We start from the raw sequence: 27,927 nt of genomic DNA on the forward strand, positions 1-27,927 counted from the left end.
GTCACAACGTACTTTATGGTAGAAAGCTGTTAGGATTAATTCTATTTTCAACGAATCATGAGGAAAACAAGTCCTCTTGGACATACCTATCCCTATGTGTCTTTGCTTTGGGGGCAAAGCTTTCTACCACGAGAGGGGAAGGCCATTGCCCCTTGTTAAGCTGTCTGATTTTCATCCTCATTTCTGGACACACTTTGCTTCCAGTCCCCAGAGCATCCAAAATAATGGGACAGCACCCAAACTCAGCTCTGTTTCAGATGTCACTGGCCATGGCTTAGCCAGCTCCTGCAGCAGCTCTGGTTCATGCAGTGCCCACCTCTCTACTACGATAAAGAATCACCAGTGCTTCTGTGGGAACAATAACACACTACACCACTGAGATAAATAAAGCATAATGTTAAACCTTGATATGTTTACACCTCCTAAGAGAGGGGAAAGAGGCCTATAAAACTCCCATTAAAGGAGCCAGGGCTGTTCAGCTCATGTGCAGTTTGATAGGTAAACCCTGCAGCCTGTTTTTATTGGGACGTGCTGGCGCTGGTCTTAGAGAGCAGTTGGGCTTTAAGGAGGTTTTGGACTGAGTGTGGCTGTTTCTTGGGGGTTTAAAGTACATTTCCTAATGTTCAATATAGACAGGTAGCCAGGGAAGTTTGGATCTTTCATCCCAGGAGCAGTGAAAAGTAAAACAAGGCTACAATTTTGGTGCCAGGTGGTTTGTCACACCCAAAGCAGTGCTAGTAATTTTGCTCCTTACACATTGAAGGAGATCTGGGGTGATGCTGAAAAGCAGAGAAAGTCCTCTAGTTCTCTCCTGTTCTTCCAAAATGTTTTTCCTAATCTGTTCTGGTCTTCTGAAGCTATCAGTCTGAATTAATGAAAACAGAGCAAGGGGATGGCATAATTTCTATTAATTATAGAGGCAGGTTTGTGCAATAAACAGAATTCATATCCCTACAGTGCTGCTTAAGTACCTATAATTCAGCTGCCCTGATCACAACTGCAGCATCTTCTTCACGATGTTTTACAAATTAGCAAACCTGGAGCCAGCAGCTGTGTACAGTGTGATGACATTCAGTGTAACTGCAGGGAACCTGATCTGCTGAAATCCACGGGTGGTCTTCCAAGTACTGCTTTTTGCTGGGATTGAGTTGCATCTCCCAAATTAAGTGCTCCTAGATCAGCTTAATGTTTTCCATAGAAATGAAAATACAGACACTTAGGGAACAGTATCAGTTACTTATTGTAACTGCTGGTACTCTTCCAAGCCCTGCCAAGCTAACACTTGGGGGCTGCCCTTTCAAAGATGAGCAGAAAGGGAGGTCAGGGCACTGCTGGAGCCAGCCTGACCTTCCAGCTCAGCCAGCTGGTTTGTATTGACAGCAGGGTACACGAAATAGGAACCCACACATGGATATCTTTGCTCAGTGACCCATACCCCACAGGAATTTATTCTGTGCATCGAAATCTGCAGAACAGAACTGGGTGTGCTGTCCCCTAGTCAGCCCTCCCTCTCTCCCACTGCCACTTTTGGGATCCTCTGGGGGGACTGGCAGCAGCAATGGGCTGAATGAGCATCCTCTGTCACATCAGACCAAACCTGGGACAGCAGAGCCTCAGGAGGACCTGGCTGCCAAAAGCACTGCTGCTCCAGCTGTGGGGAAGCAAGTGAGAGCTTTGGAAGTGGCGATAGACAAAAAAAGAAAGTTCCTGGGAGCATAAAGGAAAGCTGGAAAGCTGCAGAGCAATAGTCATTTTTGTTCCACTCCTGCTTTCCAGATTAAATAAACTTCACTTTTCTCTGCACTGAGTGAGAGGATGCAAACTGCTGCTTCCCAGTTAGTAAGTGTGCTTGACAGCAGAACTCCTGCTGCAAGCCCAGAACTTTGCACCAGCAAACTGGTCTGACTGGGGAGCACTCTGGTAACTGAAACACTCCAGCAGCATTTTCCAGCCCCTGTAGTGTGCCAATAGCAGACCACTTTGGGTGAAAACTTGTTTTGATAGCAAATGACTCCACCAGGCTACAGAAAAAAAAAAAAAAAAAAAAAGCAAAAAGGCACTTCTCTGAGCTATAGTGCAAAAGGTTGATTTTTCTTTTAATCGACTACTCGCAGGGCTGCTGGTGTTACATTTTAAGTGTCTGACTCAGGCAGTCGAGTGGAAAGGTGATAAAATCCTTGACTTTGATTGAATTTCCATTGTGGCAAAATGTAAAAATAAATACAAACACTATGAAGAAATTTTAAAAAGCTACTATTGGACAAAATGTTCCACATCATTTTTTCTAAATCTGTACAGATACTGAAAAAAAAATCTATTTTTTGCCTTACATGAAGGTCAAAAATCAGCTTTCAAGCATTCCTTCAACAGGCAATATGTTTAAATACTGAGCTGCCTGCCTGTTTAAGGAGCGTATTTCTTCAATTACATCCAACATTAGTGCAGCTGTTAGGATTTCCCAAAGGACCACTGCAAACTGAAGAAAAGCCTTTGTTGTGGTGCTGACAGGCTCTGTGGCATTGCTCCTGGCCCTTTGCTTGCTTCTGCATTCAGCTGCTGACCTCACAGGTGTAAATAAGAAGAAAATCAAGTACCCAGTCTCTCCTGAGTACATATCCAAGAGCACTGAAATGATGGACTTCATTAAGCTTGTACAGCAGCTTAAAAAGAAGAATTTTTAAAAAGCAGCTCTAGTGTAAGGAAGAGGAGCAAGTATGGGTGAAAGTTAAAATGCAATAAAAATGCAGTTCTTGATAATATTTACCCTTATTGAATTACTTCTATGAAATCAATAAGGGATAAAAGCCCTCTGAATACATTTGGAGGAAGACTACCAGCTGTTATTTACTTACTACACTGTATTAGAGAGAAAGGCACACACTTGACAACAGGGACAGCTCAAGGCAGGAGCAGGGCATTAGCTGACACTTTCACAAGTTATCCCACAGGTATGTCTGCTTAAATGATCCAAACAATTTGGAGAATTCAATCACCAGCTTTTAGGAGTGAGGTAATAGCCTGAGACTATCTCCATATGAAAAACATTTTTGGTTATGCTTCCCTTTGCAGCCTCCTCAGTCACAAGCTCTGCTGTAAAGCACCTTTATATGGAAATGGTCTTCAGGATTTCAAGGTCAATGTGACCACACAGCTTTTCTGTATTTTGATTCAAATGTAATTCACATGATTACTGGGGCTCAGAGATTCTTAAAAGAGATGGAGGCAGGAAGAACATCCATAGAAGCATCAATTTGGGTGAAAATTAACATGTAATTGTTAAACTGTCCTAAAGAGCAGAGAATACAGACACAACACATAGGTTCTGATTTTCAGCATCTATTTCTTTGTTTAATTAATAGCAGTATCAAATGATCAGTAAAAGCCTTTTGCTCTTTGGAAGAAGGTGGGTGGAGGCTGGCCAAATGATGGACACCTTGGAGACAAAAGCCAGGGAAGCTGAGATGGTGCAGGATCTGTGGAAATTATTTGAACAAATCCCATCTGTGTGGCACTGGAGGACAGGGGCAAGCTCCTGCTCTCTGGGCAGGTCTCCTATGTGTCTTCAGTGCACATTTTAGCAGGCAGACTCTGCTTTTAATCTCCCCTGTGACATTTGGTGTGTCAGGACAGCAATTTCTGCCTTGATCCTGATGGTTCCTGCCGTTCAGTGACTGCTGGGTGGCCAGTGGCCAGCATCCACAGCGCAGCCCATGGCCAAGCCAGCAGTGTGTGGGGTCATTGATCCCAGCGAGGTGCCACAGGGCTGTCCAGCTTGGGAGTGTCCCCAGCACAGAGGTGGGATGTTCCTCTGGCTGTGACTCCTTGGTGGTGAGGAATTTTGAGGCTGCAGCACATGAACCACGTCCCAGTTTGGGAGGTTCTTTGCACTCTGGGTGCTGGTCCCAACAGGCAAACGAGCTTCCCTGGAGCCTGGGAAAGGGGGTGGTGCACAGAGCTGCTGGAGAAACAGGGGAGCTTTTCCCCTGAAGGAAGGTACAGCATGTGTGGACCTCACACCTCCACACACAGGGACATGTGCCCCTGAGTAAAGCTGTAGGAGGTGGGTAGGAAGAAAGCCCCCCTCACTGAGCTGCCCATGCACAGCCTTGAGGTGCTCCCAGCAGTGGGGATCAGGATGATGCTGAAATAGTGGGATTTGGAGAGTTTGGAGACCTGGATTAGGACCTTTCATGGATCTGCAGCCCACCCTGGTCAGCACAGCCAGAAATGTTGTCAGGTGAACCCACTTGTGGAGAAGAAGTTGTCCAGTGCCAGACCTCTCACTGACTCTCCCAGAAAGTCAATTCTCTCTGGGTATCTTGCACTGGAACTCCAGTACTGAGATGGATATCTTCCCGGGAGCTATTACAAAATAACTTCCCACAAATAGCCCAGCAACCCGAAATCTATCCCTGCATTCTGACAATTTCAGTGTGTTGCCAGCTCACAGCTTTGCTGCCACCAATTCCTTAAGGCGGTTTTGCCCAGCACTGTTGAAAAGGAAAACATTCACTGCGCCCTGGGGGAAATGAAGCATGGAAGTCCCGTTATCACTGACAGAAGTTTTGTCTCTAATTCCCCATCTGCTCTTCTGAATGCTAACCTACAGTGCTGGCACATCAACTTAAATGATAAATAAGAATTCCAAGCAGGAAGCGACACAATATTAGTCAGATAGGATGGTGGTATCTGCAAAAAGGTGGTGTGGATGCCCGTGTTTCACAGAAGAGAAATGATAGGACAAAATATTGTTGTTATATTACACTAATCAAGGGAAAATGCTGTCACAGAATAGGATAAATTAATGGTCAAAAACAGATTTATTTATTATTTTACATTTAATACATATAGGATCCTGCATAGTTCCTCCCTGTTCTTACTGTTATTTGTGTTTAGCAGCTTAGTAAAATAGCACACGAGGCAAGAAATCTGTGAGGAGAGCAATAATGTGATGCATAGTGTTAACTTGCTTGTTTTGGAGATATCCATTTATCTTGGTTAAATAGAAGCTTGGCCCAAGTACTAAGCCGAGTAATCATGATTAGGGAGAGAAAAAGATATTCACCTCCTTGGAAACTCAATACTTTTCAACCGTAATAGCACTGCAGTGACATTGTTTGAAGCTGGATGCTTGCAGTAATTAATATAGATTATTGTCATATGAGGAATGGAAGCATCTGTGACTGCTCCTACCATTGCTTTCATTTCCAGATAGTTATAAGATCAAAAATACACGGGGTTTTGGTTTCATGGACATGGCCCTTTCACTGTTCAGCATGCTCCACTGCCCTCAGAGAGCAGCAGAGATTTTGTTCTCATTTTTGGTTCAAAACTGCATTGAAGGCATATGCACACTCTTCTGTCTTAGACTTTGCTTTTGTTCTTTCTCACTATCTTTCTTCCTGACTCTAAAGAAAAATTGTTTTTAAGCTAAAAATTATGCTACAAGGACACATCTGTAGAGATTCATAAATCCTGAGCTACTGTTTTCTAAAGATGCTGAATCTGCATCTGTGTCATCCAGCCTACCAGGCACTGAACTCATCTGCAGAGCAGGTGCTTTAGAGTGTACTCTGATTTTTTGACCTCATGGCTGGTGCAGCACTGGGCTAAGCCCAGTCGTCAGCCTCATCTCAGCAGTCAATCGACTCCTCACCTCACCAGATTTCCCATCCACCCCATACCAGCTGCCTTGTGCATTTCATTTCTACCTTGCTGCAGTAGCTGCTGCTCTCTCTTGTGCATCACTACTCTCTTTTAGCTTGTAATCCCTGTCTTTCTAACACTCTGCCTTCATGTGACCCACTTAGTTTCTAACTTTCTCCCTTGCCTTGCTCATCAGGCTGGATTTGACTTTGTCCTAAACATGAATGTCTCCACTGGAAAGGCTTCCTTCTTCTTGCACTGGAAAGGTTTCTCTGGGGCACGTAGCTGCCCAGGAGGAATTAGGGTTTTGCATTGTTCTTCCAATCAGCCAGTTGGCTTCTGTCCCTAATATGTGGCTTGGACATCCTTACCATCACTCCACAGACTATGACAGAAATCTGGTCATATATGAGCAGAGGTCCCCAACTGGTAAGCATTAGCTGTGTGCAGAGGTCATTAGAAATATGATTTACACATTGTTCCCAAGCGCTGTTCCATTTTGCTATGAATAGAAGAACTACTCGATGGAGAGAACTCCCATTCAATTACTACCTTAATATTGAGCTGTTAAAACAACAGCTCCTCACCACTAATCAGCAAAAAGCAATCAGACAAAGCAACAGGGATCTCCAGAAGACACATATATGAGTTCAAAGGTCCACAGAGTTGTAGCCATTAATTAGACTTAAGATCCAATAGGCAGCTGCACCTACACAATTGCATTTTAAGAAATAAAGACATAAAAATTTAAAATTCTGTGAAAATGATGTGAAATGTGTGCAGGAAAAAAAAATGTCTGGAGCTTTTCTACAGCACTTGGGCACAAAATTTTGTTTTGTGAATCTGAGCAATTTATCATATTCAACTAAGAGGGCTACAGATGGTGAAGTTTGTGTTCTGAAAGGATGACGAGCCACTGCAGAGTGCTTATGATGTCAATTTTACCCTTTTGTAATAACACAAAGAGGAAAGATGCTCATGAGAGCCAAGCTGGGTGTTTGTTTTTACCAGAGAGTTGCTTGTTTCACAGCTCCATGACTCAGTATCAGTCATATTGGATATTCCAGCTGTCTTTCTCCATCAAGCCCGTTCCTTAGTTTCATGGGAGATGAGCACTTTCTACCCAGGGTCTGCCACAACCAGGTTTCCAAGATGATGTGTCAGGACTATTCACAACCTACCTGCAGACATTCCCCTGCCTTCAGAGGTCCCCAGCATGTCCAAGAGACCACGTGTGATGGAATACAACTGCCAGTCAGATGGAGATACACACTCAAGCTCCTCCTGTTCCTCCAATCCAGCAGTCTGTGACATTTAGAGCTCAATTATCTGTTCCTTGCATATTTCAGCAGATTTAATGCAACATTTTTCACTGACAGACAGAGAAATTAAACCAGCAGCACACAGCTAAGTAACTTCCTTGAATTTCCAGGTCACACTGGCAGGGCTGATCCAGCACTCCCAGTCCTCTTCCCTGGTCACTTTTTTGAATCAGATCTTTTAGGAACTTGCCTGAGCAAACACAGTGCAAAAGTGGTTGTCTGCAGTGGTGAAGGAGCTTCACACCACTAGCCAAAGCAGAGAGCCAGCCTGCTTACTGGGTGAGCAGTGCAGGCTGGAGCTCTTGTCTGGACCAGGGCTGATGCCAGGGAAGAGCTTTTGCAAATGGTGTCCTTGCTCTGCTCTGAGCCTCCGTGTCACACCTGTGCCTTGGCAGATGTCTCTGGGCAGTGGTCTTTAGTCAGATGGGGCATGAGAAGCTGCAGCAGTGGTTTTGTGCTGGTGCTCACTGTTCACCCCTCTGCAGCACATGGGTCCAGCCAGCTGTGCTCTGCTAGATGCTCATAAAAATTAACAAGACTAAGAGCAGACTGCTGTATTTTACCACAGAAAATAAAGTCAAACAGCTAAAACTGGGAGGGGAGGAGGAAAAGGGGAGCACAGAAGACAGACCGAAGGCAGCAGAAGAGTTGTATTTATTTTCTAATCCTATCTCTTTTAGTGTCTGTGATGAGCGCTGTAACTAAAGGAATCTAACTGAATTAGAATTTCAATATGTCCTGAGCAGATTGGAGCTGTTTCCATTCATGAGCAGCACGTCTCAGCTGTAATTGCCTGCTTGCTTATCCACATAGCTCTTTACAGCTAATCCAAATGCAGACTCAAAAATAAATAGTGCCAGAGTATTCACTTCCCACTGGGCAGTAGTTTGAGCTCTCCTCTGCCTTTGCTTTGTTCCGGCTGCTGCTCTCCATGGCACAGGGACTGACTCAAAGGAGATAAAGGATGATTGACCTGCTCAAGGAATTAGGTGACAGAAAAGCCACTCCTGCCCTATCTGCCCTGCCTGTTCGTGCTTTTCCTCTGGGTGCTGCTTTGCATCTGTTTATGTTCCTCTGCCCTCACCCCCCTCCCCAGCCACATCACTCATGCAATATGCTTCTCCTTTGTGGTTTCCCTAAAAGCTGCTGGTGTCCTCTGTGTCCCCAGCAGCACATCACCCTCCATCTCTCTGTGCTGCTACCCTCAAACACACCATTGGTATTTTAGTGCTGAACTGAAAGTCTCTTCAGGGACATTGAAAAGCCATGTTCTTCTCAGATCAGCATCTCTGGAGGGGTGTAAAGCTGAGGCACAGTTGCACAAAGCTGGAGGGGGTGTCCCCATGGATGGGACTTGGCACAACCACAAAGCAAGGCTCTGCCTTTGCTCTCTGACACAGGCATCTGTACGTGTCTTGGCTCTCCTCCCTCCTCGCTGGGTGGAAGGTGGTTGTCCACCATTTTTAGGCTGTTTTTTCAACTACAACCACCACAGACTTCCTGGGAGCCTTTGGCCAGGTCTCAGCAGCCTCTGTGCCTCTGTTCATCACCTCTAAAACAGCACTGCCGATACTCTGTTATTTCACACTTTGGGGTGTAAATCCCAGGTCCCTCAAATGGCAGAGGAGAAAGGACATAGGAGTCAAGTCTGAAGGCAGCTCACTTCAGCATAGTCAGAGACACTCAGCTCCCACTGTGCAACAAATTAATCTTAAAAATAGTTGTATTAGTATCCAGAACAGCATCATTTAAGATCTGGTGAAGAAGGCACCCACAAAAACTCAGCTGGGGAGAAGGTCATTCCCTTCTGATGGCCATCAAAGAGACTGACCTCAGCATGGGGCAGTGTGCCTCCACTCCATCTGCTTTCTCTCACCCCATCTCCATTTCCCACTGGGTTTATCAGGGCATAGCCATGAGCCACAGAGCCTCTTCACTGCCACCCACATGCTCTTGTCCAGCCAGCCTGGCCCAGCTTTTGTGGTGCAGTGCAGCACCCAAGGTGATCTATCCCTCTGCAATTGCAGAGGGCTGTGTTAAGATTTAAAGGAGAGCATCAAGTGAGGTAGTGCAGCACTTTCACTGCCTTCCTCCTTACCCCCAGAATCCTTCTCCATCAGTGTAATGCTGCCTGGGCTTTGGCAGAGCAGATCTCACTTTAAAACTCTCTTGGCTCAGCTGCATAGAAGCAAATTCCAGGTAGGTGACCCTGCACTTGCCTCTGCTACACCCCCTCCCAGAACAACCCTGTTTTACAGGCAGATTGTGCCCTTCTCTGAAGCCAGGGAGCAGCTGAGATGATGAATATAGTGCTTGTCCAATGTGTCACTTGCTACGTAAATTCAAATTCAGCACAGAAAGCTAAAAATGTTTTCAGAATCCTGACAGGCAAAGTGGACAATTATGTTCAGCTGTTCCTCACAAACGTTGATCCTCATGACTGCAACGTGCCAAGAGAGGCATTGCCTCGTGCTTGGATTGCAAACTCACCAGCACCAAAACATGAGGATGGTAACAAGGGCTGGCTCTTCACTTCATGCTCTGCCACCCGGGCATGGTCTGAAAGTGCCAGGTACAGTGGTGGCACCAGCACCTCTCTTGTACAGATGAGGAAAATGAGGCCATGATGCCAGACTGCTCCAAGGCAAGCAAAAAATCACCAAAGAGGAGAAGTTGTGAGTCTCTTGCTTGCAGTGACAGACAGTAGCTCCCTCCTTTGTAGCTGAGCTGGGGACACAGGAATTTCTTCAAATTCGCTGCTTCAATCAGCTAAATCAGAATAATTGAGACTAACACGGTGTGGCCAAGGTGAGTGAAACAAGTTGTCACTGGGATAGTGTCGGAGCACAGAATGTCCCTTGGACACTCTTGGATGTTCCGGGCCCAGGTCAGAAGCATTTGAGACCCTGGAATGCAGCCACAGACCCCTGTGGCTTTGAACCTGATCCATGGAACAATTTACCAACCTTGCAGAAAGAACAAGAAATCACAAAAGTTTAGATATTGTAGTAGAAGTAGTCACAAAGTGAAAGGAAGAATATTTGAGTGCTGTTACAGGGGGGTTTTAGGCCTTGTACAGAGGGGTCTGAGTTTTGTACATGGGGGTCAGAAGTTCTAAGATGGAGGGACTTGGGTGTGCCCTGTCCTCTTTCCTTCTTCTTCCTAACCTCCATGTTCTTGGTGATGTTGGCATTCACAGACTGGTTTAGAGTAGAAAGTCACTGTTCAATACAGGTGATGGGCATTGGGGAAAAACTGTAAACATCTAATACGTAATGTGTGATATAAAAGAAGGCACTAGCCCCCTGGGCGTCGGAGTGTGCCCTTGCCTGACTGCTGAACGGACCGCAGCAGCTCAGGGAGAAATCTTTTAGATAACACACAATAAACTACCTTGAGACCGGATGACTGAAGACTACTGAGTCTTTCTTTGGAGGCACGGGTTGGAGGAGAGACTTTTCCACCTTTACGGGCCACCCCAACCAGGGGTGAGTTCTGAGAGGATAGTAATGTAGAGGAAGAGGCACTTGGAAAACAAATAAGGAAAGAAAAATGGAGAAGGAATTTAATGGTGAAAAGATCACGAAGAGTAAAGGCTATGAAATCTACAGACATGCTGGGTGGACGAGGAAGGTAGCTGTTGGGAAAGTGGAAGCCTAGGGATGAGGGGCATAATTAAATGGCAAGGCTTGAAAACTTTTTCAAAACAAAGATAATCAGCACTGGAGAAAAGAACTTCATGAGATGGAAACCTAGAAAATTCAGAGGTTACATTGGAATATTTAATTTTGAAGTGCAGACATATTGTTATGTAGCAGGAAGATACAGAGATTCAGCCTTCCTGAATGCTTCTTTTTCTCCTGTATATACTGAAAAACGATAATTAACGACTATCAAGTGTGACTTTAAGTATAAAGAAATACTGCCTTAGAAAACATACCCAAATGTCACTGTGTTCCACACACAGCTAATCTGCATCTCCATGTGATGGCTTCAGCTGTCCCTGACAGCCCCACTCTCCTCCTTTGGACATGGAATGTCCTAGACATGCCTGTGACATGGGAATCCAGAAAGACCACTCTGTGTCCAGGATGTCTCCCTCATTCATTTCAAAATCTAGATGGAGAGCTCAGCTCTGAGCTCTGGGGACATTTTGAAGCAGGGTCAGAAACAGAGGTGAATCATTAATGAAGCATCATTAACCATCAGCCTTCCCATACTCTTGTCAGTACATTAGCACCAGCTCCCCATTGTCCATTTTCCCCTTGCCATACTGAGAAACCCCAGGCTGAAGGTCACCTGCTGCTTGGATTAGTCTGTTGGCACAGCTGGGGCTCCTGAGATGCTGCAACTAGAGCAGCCATTTGTGTCACTCTGTCCTGGCCCTGTCCATCAGCTGTGGAGCAGCAAAGTTCTGTCCCGAGGCACAGATTCACCCTTTGGTGTTGCTTTTGCTGCTCCGCCATCCAGAGCTGCTGCTGCCAGAGCATGGAATGTTCCCTAAGTGGTGACTGTCTTCTGCTAATGCAGATGCATTTCTTTTGTGAGTTAGCTTAATTTTATTCTTGGTGTGTGTTTACTGTAATATTTTGGATGCAAACAATGGTCCTTGGTCCAGTTCTTTTATTCTTTTAACACCAGGACTGGAAAACTGCCCTGGATCATCTCCTGAATCAGACAGGAGCATCTTAATACAGTAGTTACTTCCACCACTCTGCCTGGGAAACTCTTCCATGCTCTAAGGCACCCAAAAGCCAGACTACCCTCCAGTCAGGCTGCACTTTGCATTAAAAATTCAACAGGCTCTTTTATTTCTTCTCCCATCCTTCATCACACACCACTTTTCCCTGTTTTCTGGCTCATCAAATCCATAATAGAACATTCTATCCCCAGACAGAGGCACGAGTAAGACCTCTTGGGACACAAAGTCTAATTGTTGGTATTCAGTAAATTCACCTCAAAGTGAACAACTGCCTTCTTGCAGGTTGTCTTGGATGCCTGGTTTCAGTCTCTTCCTTTTCTCATGGGTGATGGGGGGTGGGACCACTCAAAAAAAGGGTGTATCCAGGCATGAGAGAGACCAAATATTTCCCATCACTCAACAGCCACTGACCCATCTGTCCAAGAACTGGCACTGGCTGCTGTGGGTGGCAAGGGGAGAGGTTAACATGGAGGCTAGCAGGAAAACTTTGTGGTTTCCAGAGAACTCCCTTGGGGTTTGAATGAATCTTCTGGCTGGAAAATACTGGGATAAAGCATGCAGCACTTGTCAGCATGGACAGTGGGGGATGTGGGTGTATTCAGACAGAGCTGAGGTAGTCAGTGATTGAATCTTTAGGTGAATGTTTAGCTTTGCTTGCCTTTTGATGAATCAGGCTGTCTTTCATGAGGCAAAATTAATGCAAGTGCTTCTCTTTTTACAGTGGCCACACTGCCCAGGAAATGAAATGTCATAAGGGGAAAAAAGCTCATTAGTTTGGTGTTGTAAATGGTTCTCCAAGGTCTCAGAAACCCTGTGATTAACATAAACATAGACAGAGGCAATTACAAGCAAACACACGTATTAAACCCAGCTTTCCATCTAAAAACATGGTCTGCAACATCTCTCTTTGGCTGTTCACAGCTGTGGTGACCTAGAGGTAAGGGACTTTTCATACCAATCATGACACAAACTGAAGACAGAGGAAGGAGAACAGCCAACCCAGGGTGAATGTAAAGACAACAGAGTAATATAGGGTATGTAATATAGTCCCCAAGGTACCAGCTAAGGGATTTTGTGATTTACCCTCAGAATTACATCCTTTTTTGGAGCAATTTGAAGCAAATGCTACCCTGTTGTGTTTTCTTCACACTGAAATCATCAACTGGGTGGTTGCTGTCGTGTGGACATATTGATACTCCTTAGGACAGGGCAGAATAGTTCTAATTTTCTAAGAGCTGTCTCAATTCTTCACCTTGCAATGGCTGAAAAAGTGGACATCTTGTCAGGTTTTCTAGTGAGTTCCATGAAAACCATCAGCAGGTAACGCTTAAGAGGATGAGAACAAGAGAAGATGGGAGGAGTGGGACAGCATCACAGACTCATGTATTTGTACCAGACTGTGCACTCTTTACTCTGCATTTCTGCCCTTAGCCTTGAGCATTTACTCAGGATAGACCCAGATATGAAGAATGAGGTGCGTTTTGTAAAAAAAAAAGCTTGGCCTCTTTGCCTGTCACTGTGGCAACCGTGTCAAGAGACAACTGCATTGATGCCACATTGTGTAAATAGTGAAGGAGACCAAGGTGTTCAGGCAAGGTCAGGCAGAAAGCCCAGAGTCCCACCAGCACACTGACTAGCAAAAGTCACATCAACTGCAGCAGTTTGTGGATAACCTGCCCTATAGGAATATCCCCCACAGAGTCCTGGCAGTCTAAAAAGCAGCTTGAAGCATCTCTTCTCCACTGTTTTTAACAGGTATTTTCATGACTTTAGGTGCTCCGTCTGTTCAAGCAATCACACAATCCACTCTGAATGCAAGGCTGACATCCTGCAGAAATGAGTTGCACAGGCTGATTACTTGTTGCATGATAAAAATAAGTTGCCGGCAGCTGACTCTGAGAAGCCGTGGGGGAAAAAAGCCAAGAAAAAGTAGTGTTATTTGTTTTCCCAGAAAAGAGAGAGGGGGCAGTGAAGAAACACAGTTCACGGTCCTGCCTAGAGACCTACCCAGCAGGGGAGAAAGGCATGGAAGTTTAACTGACCTGGTGGGGCAGAGCATGCTCGTGAAGGTTGCAGCTTTGGAGGTCATGAATCCTCCAAAGACCTTCAAAGAAGGGTACTGAGGATTTGTATTTTTGCTGGTGCACAAAAGGTTTTTGTCTAATGTCTAACCCCTGCCTAAGGGAGCCATGGACTTCGGTCACTTATTCGACCTCTGGAATAGTGTTATGATGTCATCAGTGTTACAATTTTACACAAAATTAGCTGTGCAATTGTGTGTTAAATAGTGGTGGTTAGCTTGGATTGCTCAACTAACGAAGCAGGCAGCATTAAAGCTGTCACATATGGACTGCTCCAGGGCACTGGCACTACAAGGGAGTCTGAAATCACTCCCACTTCACTGGGAGGAGAAGCATCCCTTTCCCTTCTCTGGCTTCCCCTCAGTGGGACAGGCCCCTTCACCCAGCTCCCAGCCCAGCAATTTGCTCTGGAGCTTATAAATCTGCTTCCCTGCCCAGGGAGTCCTGCCTGATGTCTCTGTAGGCTCAGACAGGTGGCAGAAGCTGCTGATGACCTCTAATGTGTGCCCAAGTTTTGCTTAATTAAGAAAAGGCTCTCTAATAGCATTCACCACCATCTCCTGATGGCTCTGGGACCACTCAGGCTGTGGCAGCACAACCAGCCAGGCTTTCCTGTAGTGTGTGACATCCTAAAGAGTGCAATGGCATAATTTAAATAAAACATAATTTTATTTTCCATCATTAAGGGGCTCAGCCTCGGACAGGCTCAGTCCAGCATGCAATGTGGCCCTTGGCTAGTTGGTCTGACCCCTCCTGCATGGCTTGGAGCAGAAACCCCAGCTGGGTGGTCACTGTGGTGCTGTCTGAGGTAATGTGGGTAAAATCTTATCCAGCAGTGTGAGGATTTGGCTCAGGGTCTTACAAGTGAAATTTCTGACCAATATCACTATCAAAACACTTAGTTGTTTGCTATATTAATTTGATCCCAGCAGATGCTACTTCACCTTCTAAACTATAGTTATTTCAGGGAGGTAGTGCCTCATCTTGTTCATTCCCCAATACTTAACTACAGTGGAAAGAACAGAATTGTTCTTGGCATTCAGACTGCACTGATCGCCACAGAATCAGGGAAAGGGCTGGGGAAGATTCCCCTCCTTCCTCCTCCCTTCTTCTGGACCACCTTCTTGTCCAATTTGCTGTTCACCAATGCAGCCAAAAGCTTCATCAAATATTGCCGCCTCTTATTTTAAGCAAGGTCCTTGTCTGCAAGTCCCATTCCTGAGCCAGCATCTGAGCAGGGCAGCAGGATCCCAGCAGGGAGAAGGTGACAGGAGCACCAGTTTGGCCAGTTTGCCCAGCCAGTTGCCCAACCAGGGTGTGAATTTGGCCTGGGGCTGTGTCATGGCCCCTGTGGTGGGGGCCCTGGGCTGACTCCAGGCGGAATGCCCAGTCCCTCGGCACCCATCAGCCTGTCTGCACACAGATGGATTTTGGCTCCTATCCATGTCAGTCTTCCCCTGCAGCCATCTCTACAGTATTTAAGTATTCTCCTGGTTCACCACTATGTAAATATTGAAATTAGCCCTTTGCATGGTTATGGAGACAGTGACATTAGAGATTTTCTCAGATCATGTGCCTTCTCTGCTGACAGCATCAGCCATCAGGTTTATTTTTTTGTGAACTAAAGAATGGCCCCCAGTGTATGAAAACTTCACAATGAAGTATTTGGTATCTGGAATTTTTTTTCCCCTTAAGCTTGTATCTGAATGCATTAAAAACACAAAACGTTGTGCTGTGAAAGAATGCAAAATGCAGCCTTCATTGGAATGGCCCAATTCTCAGAGACCAAGATTTTTAACTGAGCCTCACAAAAGCCAGAAGAAATTAAGAGGGGCTACAAGGGGAGTCATAGCCCCACTAGCAGGTCCAGTACGGCCTGAAACCCTGAGAGAAGGCAACAGATCCCATACCCTGAAGTGAAACAAGGAAGTCCTTGGGCAGGGATCTAACTGGCCTCGGGATAGTAATTTCTCCATGGGAAAAGATATCTTTGTCATATCAGTTAACATTTCCACAAAATGCTGCATTTACATCTCATACTTGTGCCCCATTCAGACACCTTCCCTGAGAGCCTCACCTTGCAGAGAGCTGCAGAACAACTAAAAACCTGTAATGAGTGTGGATGTGCTTAAACAATAGCCATTTTCTCCCCCCAAAATACTGCCATAAGAACACTGGACACAGCTATTAACTTTTCTTGATCTACTGATGATTTCTTGCCCATGGTATGAATCCTTTGCAGCGTGGAGCAGAGCTAAACCTGATTAGCCAGCCTCACCTTTTGCCAGTGGGGCTAATGGTGTTTATTCTCCATTCCAAAACACTAGTCTCTCATCCCCATTATTTTACATCTCACCTCAAGTTAACAAATGTCCATCCTCAGAGCACACAGGGCATGGCCACAGGGGGTCTGGCACACTGGATATTATGTGCTCTGCCATGTTGGATGGGCAGTGACAAAAATTGTCCCTCTTCCCCCAGGTCCTTCCATCGTCCCACTGCAGCGAGCAGAGCCAACACTGGGCAGCCCTCTAAAATGTTTATTTGGACCAGTGGCCGGGGATCTACATCTTACAGACATGATGAGAAAAGGTAAAGGCACCTGTGCTGATCGTCTCTTATGGGTTTGAATATTTGTGAGTGTGGCCCATGGTGGCACTGGAGAAGCAGAAGGGATGCAAAGGGTGTCCTCCCTGTGCCCCACAGCCCTGGCTGCTGCTCCACCAGGCACAGGAGCAGCCCAGGAGTGCCAGGGTTACCATGCCAAGCCAAAGCAGAGCCGAGGGGCAATGCCAGAGCCATGGCCAAAGTCTTCCTTGTTCTCAGACATCAGCAGCACACCGTGACCATCTCTGATTCAGGTTTAAAAGCACACCAAACCTCAGCCACAGGTGTGCAACCCCAACCCCTGTGAAGCTTTCATGCTTTCTGCAGGTGTCCTGCCTCCAGCCTTTAGCCGCACTGTCCCCCCGGCAGATCACTGCCCCACACAGCTGTTGCACACCTGAGTGATGCATCCAGCTGCCAGAGATGTTTGCTGGTTATACAAGTAGTGCACGTGTGAGGATGAGCCTGTGTGCAATACATTGCACAGTATCTGGGGGTTGTTTAGCTGCTTGAAAGTGAGCTGGTGGCTCACCAGCCCACTTGAGTGGTGTTCCTGGAGGAAACAGGCCGAAGGAGACAGAGGAATAAATGAGTTACTGGATCTCCCAGAGGAGCAGGGAAATGAGCCAAAGAGAAGGAAAGGGAAGGAGAGATTTGAAATCCACAGACAAAGGCAGTGCTCAGTTGGGAATATAAAAGTTAAATATCAATGATGAAATAATGATTGTCAGTAATGCTCAGACTCATCCTTCCAAAATCCCTCTCCTTTATAGTAAGATTTGCTGGACAGCTTGTCTTGTCACAACAAGGACACGTTTGCCTTTCTTTTCTTTCCTTTGCCCCTTTCCACCTCTCCTTCAGTTCCTCTTGCAGTCACTATTAAACGTAATCACAAAAAATCACACTCCAGTGAAACAAAACCAGATATCAATGTATCTACAGTGCCAATTAGCAAAGAACACTCTTCAGTAATTCTAATGAGACATAACTGTTGGCTTCTGCTTGGCAATATGCACTCCTGAATTCAGGCAGCAGAGCTGCCCTCAGGACCCTGGGATTCTTTGGAGAATTGGCCGATTCGCTGAATGTTTCAGCAAAAGTTGCATAGGTGTTCAGCTCTTTGACCCCAAACAGATATTTTGAAGACAGCATGAACTTTGCAGCATGAACTTTCATTGGAGCTGGTTGTCTAAATGCCTCCTGTACTTCTGCCAGTCTCTTCTTTAATTGAATTTTCCCCAGGCTAATGTCCTTCTGCATTGGTCCAGGGTTAGACACTTGGAGGACATATCTGCCCACACTTTGGGCTGGCTGGAAGCTCCTGATTAGCACAGCCTTTGACTTTCACCATGCTTTGAAGCCAGGCTTATTAACTTGGGCTGAGGGCTCACCAGAGTCTGGTCAGTACAAATCCAGGCAGAGCTCATGCCTGCCTGCCTGCAGAAACAGGGAATAGGGAGCAGTATCTCCGTGCCTACACACCAGCCATGGTAAACTCAGATATCCTGACAAGCCTTTGAGTGGGTTTGTTTCCCAAGAGGTTCCGTAGAGCTGTACAGAAGGACTTCTTTGTACTTTGTGAGTGATTAATAGAATGCAGGAGGGAAAGGGAGGAAAAGAAGATGGAAATGAGAGAGTGCTGATGGCAGCCTGAGGACTGCAGAGGAGAGGTGTGAATACAGAGCAAGTGCTGTTAGTGGGAGAAATTCATCCTCCAGTGTCTGGCAGTGATTTCAACACATGTAAGGTCACCAGTGCCATCATTATATCAAACAGGTGATGCCTTTCAGAGAAATTACTCACCTTAAATGACCCTTTCCCAAGAATTCTGTGCTTTAAACTTCAGACAGGAAGATTGTCATATGGATCAGCGAACTTGTCACACAACATATGCTACAACCAGAGACTTTTGAGGGGTTGCACAATAATATTGACTGTGCTGCAATGAGAGCCACTTGCTCTAAAGGAATCACCTCCTCCTGGGTGGAAGGTGTCTCTCAGGCATCTCTTTTTGCAGGATCAGCACCAGAATATCTGTATTTCATTGCTGTTTTAGCCATCAATGATTCCCCAGCTGCCACATTTTATGCTTTGGAAAACTAGTCAAGTCCTCACTCTTTCTCAGCTGTCAAAGAGGTTCTCCACGCTATTGCAACCATTGGAAAAATAAAGCACTGGTTTGGTTTGGTTTGGTTTGGTTTGGTTTGGTTCGGTTTGGTTCAGCTTTGTCCAGCTTGGTGAGAAAGAGGGAAGGAATTGAGTGAACAAATCTGTTAATATCTATTCTGAGGGCTCCATCAGGATTTCCTGTTGCCATAGGTCTACTAGCAAAAACTGGTGCAGTCAAATATACCTGTAAAGAAAAATGTAAAGAAGGTGGCTTCTGGGCAGAAAAAATCCCTGAACACAGAGAATTCTGCAGATAAGACACAGGAGTAGTTTCTGACCACTGCGTTCAAGGATTTCTGATATCAGTAAACACCTCACCATGAGGTAATTTGAGTGACATCTGCATAACAACTGTGATATCAGAGAAGGGAATGTGAATTCAAAGTCATTTTGAATTATTCAGGCATGCATCCCTGTCTGATGAGCCCCACGACTGCGTGGTGCCAGAGGAGGCAATGTCTTCCTCAGTGTCACACCATGGTCCCTTTGCAAGGGGAGGGCTTTGAAGGTAGGTAATTTGTGTTCATTTGAAATAAATAAAGTAATTGCAGGTGCCTGGTTATTCTAGCTTTCCCGTGAGGACACTTGGCACTCTTCACAGAGCTCTGAGTACTGCTCATTCTGGAGCAGGAGGTACAGAAGGATCTGCTGACCACATTGCAGAGGCATCCCCGCACTGCTGCTGTGCAGGGACATGGAGAGGGAAATCTCTGCCTGTCCCCAGCAGGCACAGTCATGGCTGAGATCTCTCCTCTGGCATCTGAGCCTGGGGAGAGCAGCCAGTCTTTACCCTCTGAGCAGCTTGGCAGAAAGGACAGGGAAATATAGCAGGGGAGAACTTCACTTTGGAAATTCTCAAGGGCACGAAGACCTTTTGTCCTTGGGGGCTTGCTTCCTATTAAGTGCCTTTGCAGAGGTCAGGGAGACCCCATGTTCTGACAGCTGGGGCCTCTTTAAAAACCAACAGCCCCCCTGGATGTCATATGGGGAGTTATCCTGGGGAATCACAAGGATTAGATGGAGTCACTCAGTGAGCAGTGCCTGGGATGCAATGACCTGTAGTTAAACGCAGCCCAGCAGGCAGCTGGCTGTGGCTGTGCAGCTCTGGGATCCAAAATCAGCCAGCTAAGCAGGGCATTATTCCAGCTGACCGAGCCAGAGGGAGGCCCCTGAGCTGTGCCAAAAGTTCACAGGTACATGATCCCACCCACCCCAACACAGCTGAACACTCATGTGCAGGGCACTGCTGCTGCCCCAGCGAGGGAGGTGCTGAGACTGCTCTGCTTGTGGCCAAATAACTGGGCAACACATACTGTGTTCCCCAAACCAGGGCTCTCAGGGGCAAAAATGTGAAGTTTTGTAGCAGCAGATGCTGCCAGTGTCACACAAAGAGAATTGGCACCTCCCCAGTGCAGGCACAAGCATGAGGAGGAGGAGGGAGGGCTGCTCAGTGCTGTCTGCTGGGCTGTGGCAGGACTGCTGTCATGGGCTGGCATGTGCCACACCACCACCGCCCCAGCAGGGTCACCAGGCTGACTCCTGGCAGGAATTCAGGGGGAAAAAGCCCTCAGTGAGAGGTAGCAGGCTACCACTTTGTTGTTGTTGGGGGCTTTGAATAACAAATATTTACAAAAGAGCATTGGAAGCAGTGCTCCAAGCCTGACCTCTGAGGCAGAGCTTTCTTTAGTTTTATATCCTATCGCAGGTGATCCTGGAGGATGCACCTGGCAGGTAGTCACCAGTCACCTTTGCCAGGTAGCTCATTTTCACTACACACCCTTCAGTCCATCCTTTTTTTTCCTCTGATGGTGTGTTCCTTGGCTAAAGGCCAATGGGAAGCACTTGTAACCAATCTCAATTAGTTATTTGTTTTCAAATTGTCCATTTGTATCACTTTTATGTCCAATGACATTAGTGAGTGATTGCACTGGGCCTGTTTTATGCCTACACGTTGACATAAATTATGCTGTGTGATCATTTAATGTTCTGGAACTGCATGACAATCTCTGCCTTCCTGTCTGCTTGCATTTGGGAGCAATGCAAATCCTAATGGCAGCAGATAAATACAGAGTGATAAATAATAATAGAAAAGTAACATTAGATTATTACTCTATGTTACTTCTTTGGAGGCAATTGCATCTGCCAGTTTACAATATTTTTTTTCCCAAACAGCAGAGGAAACCTTGACAGGCAGAATTACCATTTCATTTCCAAAAAGGAAAACACTGACAAGCCTTAAAGGATGGTTTTGAAGAGGAACCATGGACACCTAAAGATGTAAACTACAGTTGGATAAAAAAACCTCAAGGGTTGTTAGGTACAGGAGACTATTGACTGCAGTACTGTCTAAGCAAGATTTTTGCTATAAAAGCCCACACCATATGTGCTTTTCCTGGCTATGACTCATCATCTAAATAGAAATTCAATTCCAGTCTCAGGGAGTCTATGATTAAACATATTTTTTGCTGTTGCTTCTACTGTGTTTATGCATGATTTTACATCTGTCTTATCTCTATTTCTTTATCCTTAATAGCCAATGTAAGTTCTCTGGTTGACCTGACTCAGTGATTTTTATTTTTTTCCCCCACCGGTGAGTGAAACTTGGTGGCTTCAGCTGAAACGAGTGGTGGGTTTGCTAGAGCCCAAAGTGACGTTGATGTTGCTCACCTGCCATTTTGCAGAGAGTAGAAGAGGAACTTCTCCCACGTGTACTACTGTGTCCATGTTATGGTGGTGCCAGGGCTCAGAGGTGTGCGGTTCACATGCTTCGGGTGCTGCCTGGATGATTCAAAAGAACCATAACAGAAAACACAGGAGATTTTGACCAGCCTCAGGTCTGTAAGTACATTTTAAACCCACAAAGTTTGAGTGTGTTTGAAATGTACTCAAATATTTCCTTCTCCACCATTGTGTCCTCATGACCCATTGAATCATCAAAGGCTCGGAGATGAAAGAAGGACTTATGGTTAGAAAATGCAAAGGACTCTCTGCTGAAGGGGGAATGGTTTGTTATATCTTCCTTTTCCTTTTTTTTTTCTTTTTTTTTTTTTAATCCCAGAACAAATAGCTCTGGTGGATAATTCTCTGTGAGGGCTTTCACTGTAATGAGTAACTGGCCTTCCAAAAAGCTGTTTTATGAACACAGTAAATAAGCTCTCAATCAGAAAAACCCACAAAAATCAATTGCAAAATCCCTATAGTGTTTCATGAGCTTTGAGTCACACTCAGCGTGGAAAATTGCCCGAACCAATAGCCTGTAGTTAATCAAAAGAGAGCATGGTCCTTTCAGATAATATTAATGATGACTTTCTTCAGGCTATTTCCTACATGTGGTAACATAAGACTTGTTACCCTATTCAGCTGGAAAAAAAGACACCTCATACACCTGGATGTCTTCTGGTGGCCTGAGATGGCACTGGCAGGTCAAATGCACCTCTGGGATAATTCTACCGAGCCAAAGAGGCTGTACCAAAGAAGCATTTACTGAGCTGGCACAAGTGTCTAATATTTGTATTTGCTGTAAGGGGTTTTCACCTTTTCAGAAATGGCTGTAATTTATTTTGGAGATGAATAAGTTTCCACCAGGTCAGAGTGAATCTGTTGGAAAAGGACACCAGAGGACCTTTAAGCCTTTCTCTCCCATGAGATGGGTATGGAGGTGGAAGTGCCCACCCTGTAGAGGCTGCACTGATGATTAAACATGAACTTCACATAAGAATGTATTATTTTCAACCTTAGAAACATTTACCAAAAAATCAGGGATCACGACCTACTGGACAAAAGGAAAACAGTCACAGCCCTGAAAGCTGGAGAAGACCGGGCCATACTCCTGGGGCTGGCCATGATGGTGTGCTCTATCATGATGTACTTCCTGCTGGGAATCACGCTGCTGCGCTCCTACATGCAAAGGTAATTTCCAGGCTGTCCCCGTCTCACGTCCCCGGCTCCAGCTGACTTCACGTGGCTCATTCTTTTGGCTGTTTTTATTAAAGTTTGATAATTGTTCATTTGGTCAGCATAGGCCTAACTCTGCACTTCCTTGCCCCAGTATAAATTTGGCACAGCCACAGTGAAGCAATTCGGGTAATACTGGCATAAAGTGAGGGAAGAATTAGATCCCTGTTTGACAAAATCTCGATCCACAGGCTTTAGACTTGGCACAGTTTAACACCAGTATAGCACCCATATCAGCTGGCCTGCAGTCTGCTGAACCATGTAAGCTTCTCAGGGGCTGTTGCTGCAAAGCCCAGACTCAGGACAAAAGAGCAAAAAATATTTTGCAGCCTTGAGAAACAGTACACTTCCAAATGAAAGATGGAGAATTCATCTGGGGAAGAAATCAAGCTCTTTGTAGAATGTAGTTTTCCATGTCGGTTATTACTTTCATTTTAACACGTGAAATCCTCATGAAAGATAGTAATTTGCTGAAAGCAAAAGACCATCTTCCATCACTCCTGCACTGCATTTAATTTTTCTGAGGCTGTCTCTGGCTTCCTCCTCTGCCACCGAGCAGAGAGTTTGGCCTGTGATTCATTAACAACATTTGTAATCAGTTTTCAAGCACCAGCCCTATTTAAAATCCAGCACAGACTGCAGTAAGACTGTCAGTGATGGGTTTTTCCCTGTCCTGATTGGTGCAGTTAAGAGAATGAAAAAAGCGTAACTGGGTATCAGAATATTAGTCTGCCATGCCCCAAGCCACGCTAAGGCAGGGGCACATACCTGGAATATTTTGGGTCAAACACCACATGGCAAATACAAGAAGTGCCTACAGTTAACTGGTGTCAGCATCCTCAGTTATACTGGTGCACCTGCATGAGAGTATTCCCTCTAGACCCTGCAGTGATAAGGAATACAGATGAGGATGAGCTTTACTGATTCACAAGCATCTATTTATGTGATAAAGTTATTTGTCCCTTTTTAAATCAAGGCAAAATTTAGATTTTGAAAACTCAGATCAAAACCTGTTAAGTATCCAAGAGCATTTGCTATTCCAAATTGCTCTCCCAGATCTTTCAGCAATATCAGGGTCAACTGCAGAGGCTGCTAAGGTCAAAACTGCTCACGTGGAAAGAGTTGATTTATATTATATGATATGTGAAAAAAAAAATGCCAGATGATATCAAAACACCTCCAAAGTATCAACTATTCCATCTTCACAAGTCTGTGGTAGGTAGGTCTTACTTTATTAACCCCCTGCATGAATAAAATAGCAGCCAGAAAGGTGAAAGTGAGGAGAAGACAACCCAGGAGCCTTTGCTGTCACTTTTTTCCACACAGACAGATCTCCTCAGGGGTTATTCTCCTTTACAGCAACATCCCTCCACCAAATACTGCCTGGGAGGGTGAAAAAAATCCTTTCGTTCAATTTCCCCCAGAAAACATAGCATAATTTAATATAAATGTAAAATGGAATATACAGCAGAATTACTGCTTAAATAAAACAGCAATAGAATTAGTCAGAAATCTTTGATATCACTTACTGTGTAAAGCCTCTCACAGTTTTTTTGAGGGGCAAGCAGACCCTCATCCCCTTCCTGGTAGGGCAAGACAGCCACCTTGGGGGTGAGCTGAGGGGCTGAGCACGAATAAAGGGGAGCCCTGGGTGAAACCTTCCCCCAGCCCACAAAGGGCTTTTTGCAGAGCCCTCAGTGTGCCCTTTCCCCAAGGGAAACACCGCTGTAAATTTTTAAATACGTGCCAGTGAATATTGCTAGTGCACAGCCAGGCTCCGTCGTTCCAGTTTTAGCCTCTGGTGAATTGGAGATGAGATGAAATCCTCCAGAAAAGTTGCAACCACTGGCTTAACTCAGAGAAAACTGAGCAAGCTGCCACTAGGAAAAGCTTTCCATAGGTAGAGCTGCATGAAGTACCCCTTGAGAGTTCCTGTGTCTTCATGTACCCTGCTAATTCAAAATTGTGCTCTCAACCTTCACTTTAAATTGAGCTGGACTTTGAGTTAACCCTCAAGTCTTAGCTCAGGTGTCTTGTTATGCAGCACCGTGTGTGCTGTGCTCTCCCAGGCACAGGCTGCTCAGTTTTCTTCTCTCTCTGCTGACACCCTTTCAGATACACCTTCTCCAGCGTCCAAGTTCCAGCTCACTTTTCCATTTATACACAGACATAAGTGAATAGGGTAATTTTGTGCCCAAAGGCTAAACTTTGGGTACTACAGAATAAAACACTGTCTGTGATGTGTGACATGAGACAGGCCAGGCTTTGCTGCAACACGTAGCCTCTCCTGCAAGATGCCCCCAGTATATTTCTGATGGGAATCCTGAGATGGCTTTAGTGCTTATTTGCCTATTCTTGCCATGCTCTAATGTCTCTTTTTTTCCTGCTTAGTGTCTGGACAGAAGAGACTCAGTGCTCGCTTCTCAATGCATCCATCACAGAAACCTTTAACTGCTCATTTAACTGCGGTCCAGAGTGCTGGAAAATCTCTCAGTACCCCTGCCTGCAGGTGTATGTTAATCTCACCTCTTCTGGCCAGAAGCTTCTACTCTACCACACCGAGGAAACAATGAAAATTAATTCTGAGGTAGGAGCACAGAATAAAATTTGTTCCTAAATGGGTTTCTGGAGGGCTTCTCATCTCATTACATCCATTCCTCGCTTTAGAGCAATATAAGGCTCCCAGCTCCTGCTTCACTGATAAATACAGAGCAGAGAAAGCAGAAATCAGTGCACAAACTGAGCTCACGTGTCTGGAGAGGGGCAACTTTCTACCTCCATCCATTCCACACGGGGTGCTGTGCCCCAAGGGCTGGAGCCTCCCTCATCCTTTTCTAGAGCTTTACAGGAGCAGGGATCACCGAGCACAGTGGAGCTGTGGACAGGTCACTTCCCACCCAGGAATGGCTGCCCATGACAGTGAACACCCTAGAAACGTGCAGGGAGCATCCACTTGGCAGTGAGAATGGAAATGGCACCATTTCTGCAGGGCAGGCAAGGTGGTGGGGAGAGCTGAGAGCCCATCTCCATCTCTGGTGACAAACTCTGAGCCTGAGCAGCTCCCCTGAGGACAGCTGTGCTGCTGGGCTCCAGTCACTGCACTCATCCTGCAGAGAACATGAAAGTTTGCTGAGTGGGGGGTGCCAAGATAAAGGGCCTGGCTTTGGGGCATGAATAAAATAAGTGGTTGCCCCATCTTTACAGCACAGCTGATTCCAGACGTGCAAATAATGGAATTATTTTGAGCAAACCTGAAGAATCCCTGTCTCTGCTTCTGCAAGTACAAACTCCAAGTAACTCCAAGCGTAACGCCACGCATGTGGGATGGAGAGAGCTCTGTCTGGAGGCTGAAGGAGGCAGCAGATGCAGAGAAGGCAGCAGCAGCACAGCTGTGCAGCAGACACGGGCCGTGCATCACCCCCTGCCTTCCACAGGGAAAGGAGAGCTGGGAACAGGGAAATGTCCCTCTCCCCACCTTCCTTTCTTCATATTGACAGTGCCTGTGCCCCTGAGAGTACAAACTGGAGGGAGCTGGGACACAGTGGAATCATTAGACTTACAGGTGCCAGATTTTCTTTAACTGCTTGGTTATCCAAGGTCACTGAACCCCAAACTTGATGAAGCACACCCTGGAACAGCAGAGCCCCGGATCAGGCTGCTGACACTATTGTGTTTCTAACCTATTGTGTTTCTATTTATGGCAGCTGTTCAGTAGAACAAATTAATCCTGCGTATTAAGATGAAGTGATATTAAAATTAGTCAAAATATGGCATGGTTGCACTAGGCTGCTTATTCTGCTGGATAATTAACTCTCATGGCTGAGAGATGGAGTCCTCTGGCTCTGAAGTGTGAAATGGAGAAGAGTTCCCCCTTTTTCCCCTCCACTCTGGCATCAGTGCAGGAAGAGGCACTCACAGTCCATGCAGCCTGAGGCAGGCCAGACCTCACTTCCTGCTGGGGCAAAAGCAAAACCGTGATGTTCACGCCTCAATTTGATTAAAAGAGATCAGATAAAGCTCTATGCTCCACTGATTCAAATAAATTGACAGATTCAGCATAAATCTCCACCTTCTTTCATTGATAATTTTTGCTTGCTTGAAATGGACTTTGAAATCCTCCCAGATGCCACCTCCTCTTAATTTAGTGTAGACACAGTTAATACTACTCCAGCCCAAGGTTGTTTTACAGGTTAAGCTCTGCTCTCAGGAGGATTCCTAGGTTTTCCTGACATGCTGCTGGCTATGTGACCTGAATACAAGAGCAGTTTTGAGTGGAGTTTTGCAATGTCTATAAAATACCTGTCTTCTTGCTCATGGCTCAGATCAGCAGTTTCCAAGCTCAAATCAGCTCAACCAATCTCAGCACTCCAGATTCCCTGGCTTTCCCTCTTCCCTGGCCAGAGAGCGTCCCCATGCAGCAGGAAAGCAGTCCTGAGCAGTGCTGGGTGCTAACCTGTCTCTGTCCATCCACTTACATCTGTGTTCCCTGTCTTTACCCTTGCCAAATAAACAACAAAAAAAAACCCCTGTGCCTGGCTCACTGAGCTCTGACATTACTGGGGACAACACAGAGCACAGTCCTGACACTCCAAGACCAGCACCAGTGACTTTCAAAAGGTGATAGCCCTCCACCAACCTCTCTGCTTTGCTGAGCACCCACACACAGAGACAGCAGCATCTGGAGCCTGCCCCTCTCTTCTCCCCACCAGCCAGCACAGACAGAGCAAAATCCACTTTGATTTTAAATCATGCTTTATCCAGGAGAATTGCTGTCTAACCTGGCTGTCAGCTCAGAAGATGGAGTGAGGAGTAGGTACAATTTATACTGAGATCTACAGCGTGCTGCTGCCAGTCTCTGGTGGGAATCAGTGGGAAGTCAGTGCATACCTGTCAAGCTGCCCAAGTCTTTCCAAGAAGAGCACACAAGATTTTTTTCTGGCTTTTCATTGCTCTTGCTGTGCCTACTTTATCACTAGCCTTTAGGACAAGCCCAGCCCCTTGTCAATACTACAGACAAAACAGTTTAAATGCTTCCACATCTGCACTTTCCTTCCTCAGCTGCCAAAGGCTCTAACAGCCTCTGCAAGAGGTAAATCAGCCACAGAGCCAGGCTGTCACCATAAGGGAGGGATGTGGTAGTTAAAGCAATTAGAGAGGATCCATTTTGATCTCCTATTATGCAATTTTGACTCTTTTCATGTCATTGGAACTACTGCTGATTTATATCAGTTCTCCATTAGTGAGATAACAAGAAGGATTTAATCACCAAAATCAGCTGTAACTGCCTGGGACTCAGAAATGATGTGGCTTCTCAGGGTTTCTCACTGAAGACTCAGGTGTTTGTAAGTCAGGAAGGAGTTTGCCTGGTGCAGGGAGGGGAAACAGAGGTGTTCAGCTGTGGATTCCAGCTGGGAACCGGAGAATTCCTTCTGAAGGGATCAATTGA

General features: G+C 45.7%; 1 protein-coding gene across 10 annotated transcripts in view; it reads left to right on the forward strand.

Annotated features, from left to right (window-relative positions):
- LOC137479774 (calcium-activated potassium channel subunit beta-2) overlaps positions 1-27,927 on the forward strand; it is a 142,256-nt gene that overhangs the window by 109,822 nt on the left and 4,507 nt on the right. For 5 of the 10 annotated variants that reach the window (XM_068200336.1, XM_068200331.1, XM_068200338.1 and 2 more), the window contains 3 exons: positions 16,233-16,343; positions 22,266-22,436; positions 24,873-25,068. In XM_068200336.1, the coding sequence (XP_068056437.1) occupies positions 16,233-16,343; positions 22,266-22,436; positions 24,873-25,068 (478 nt within the window). The remainder of the gene's footprint in view (positions 1-16,232; positions 16,344-22,265; positions 22,437-24,872; positions 25,069-27,927) is intronic. The other 5 variants (XM_068200337.1, XM_068200340.1, XM_068200332.1 and 2 more) reach the window with 2 other exon arrangements.

Source organism: Anomalospiza imberbis, chromosome 10 (genome assembly GCF_031753505.1).
Source record: "Anomalospiza imberbis isolate Cuckoo-Finch-1a 21T00152 chromosome 10, ASM3175350v1, whole genome shotgun sequence".
NCBI lineage: Eukaryota > Metazoa > Chordata > Aves > Passeriformes > Viduidae > Anomalospiza > Anomalospiza imberbis.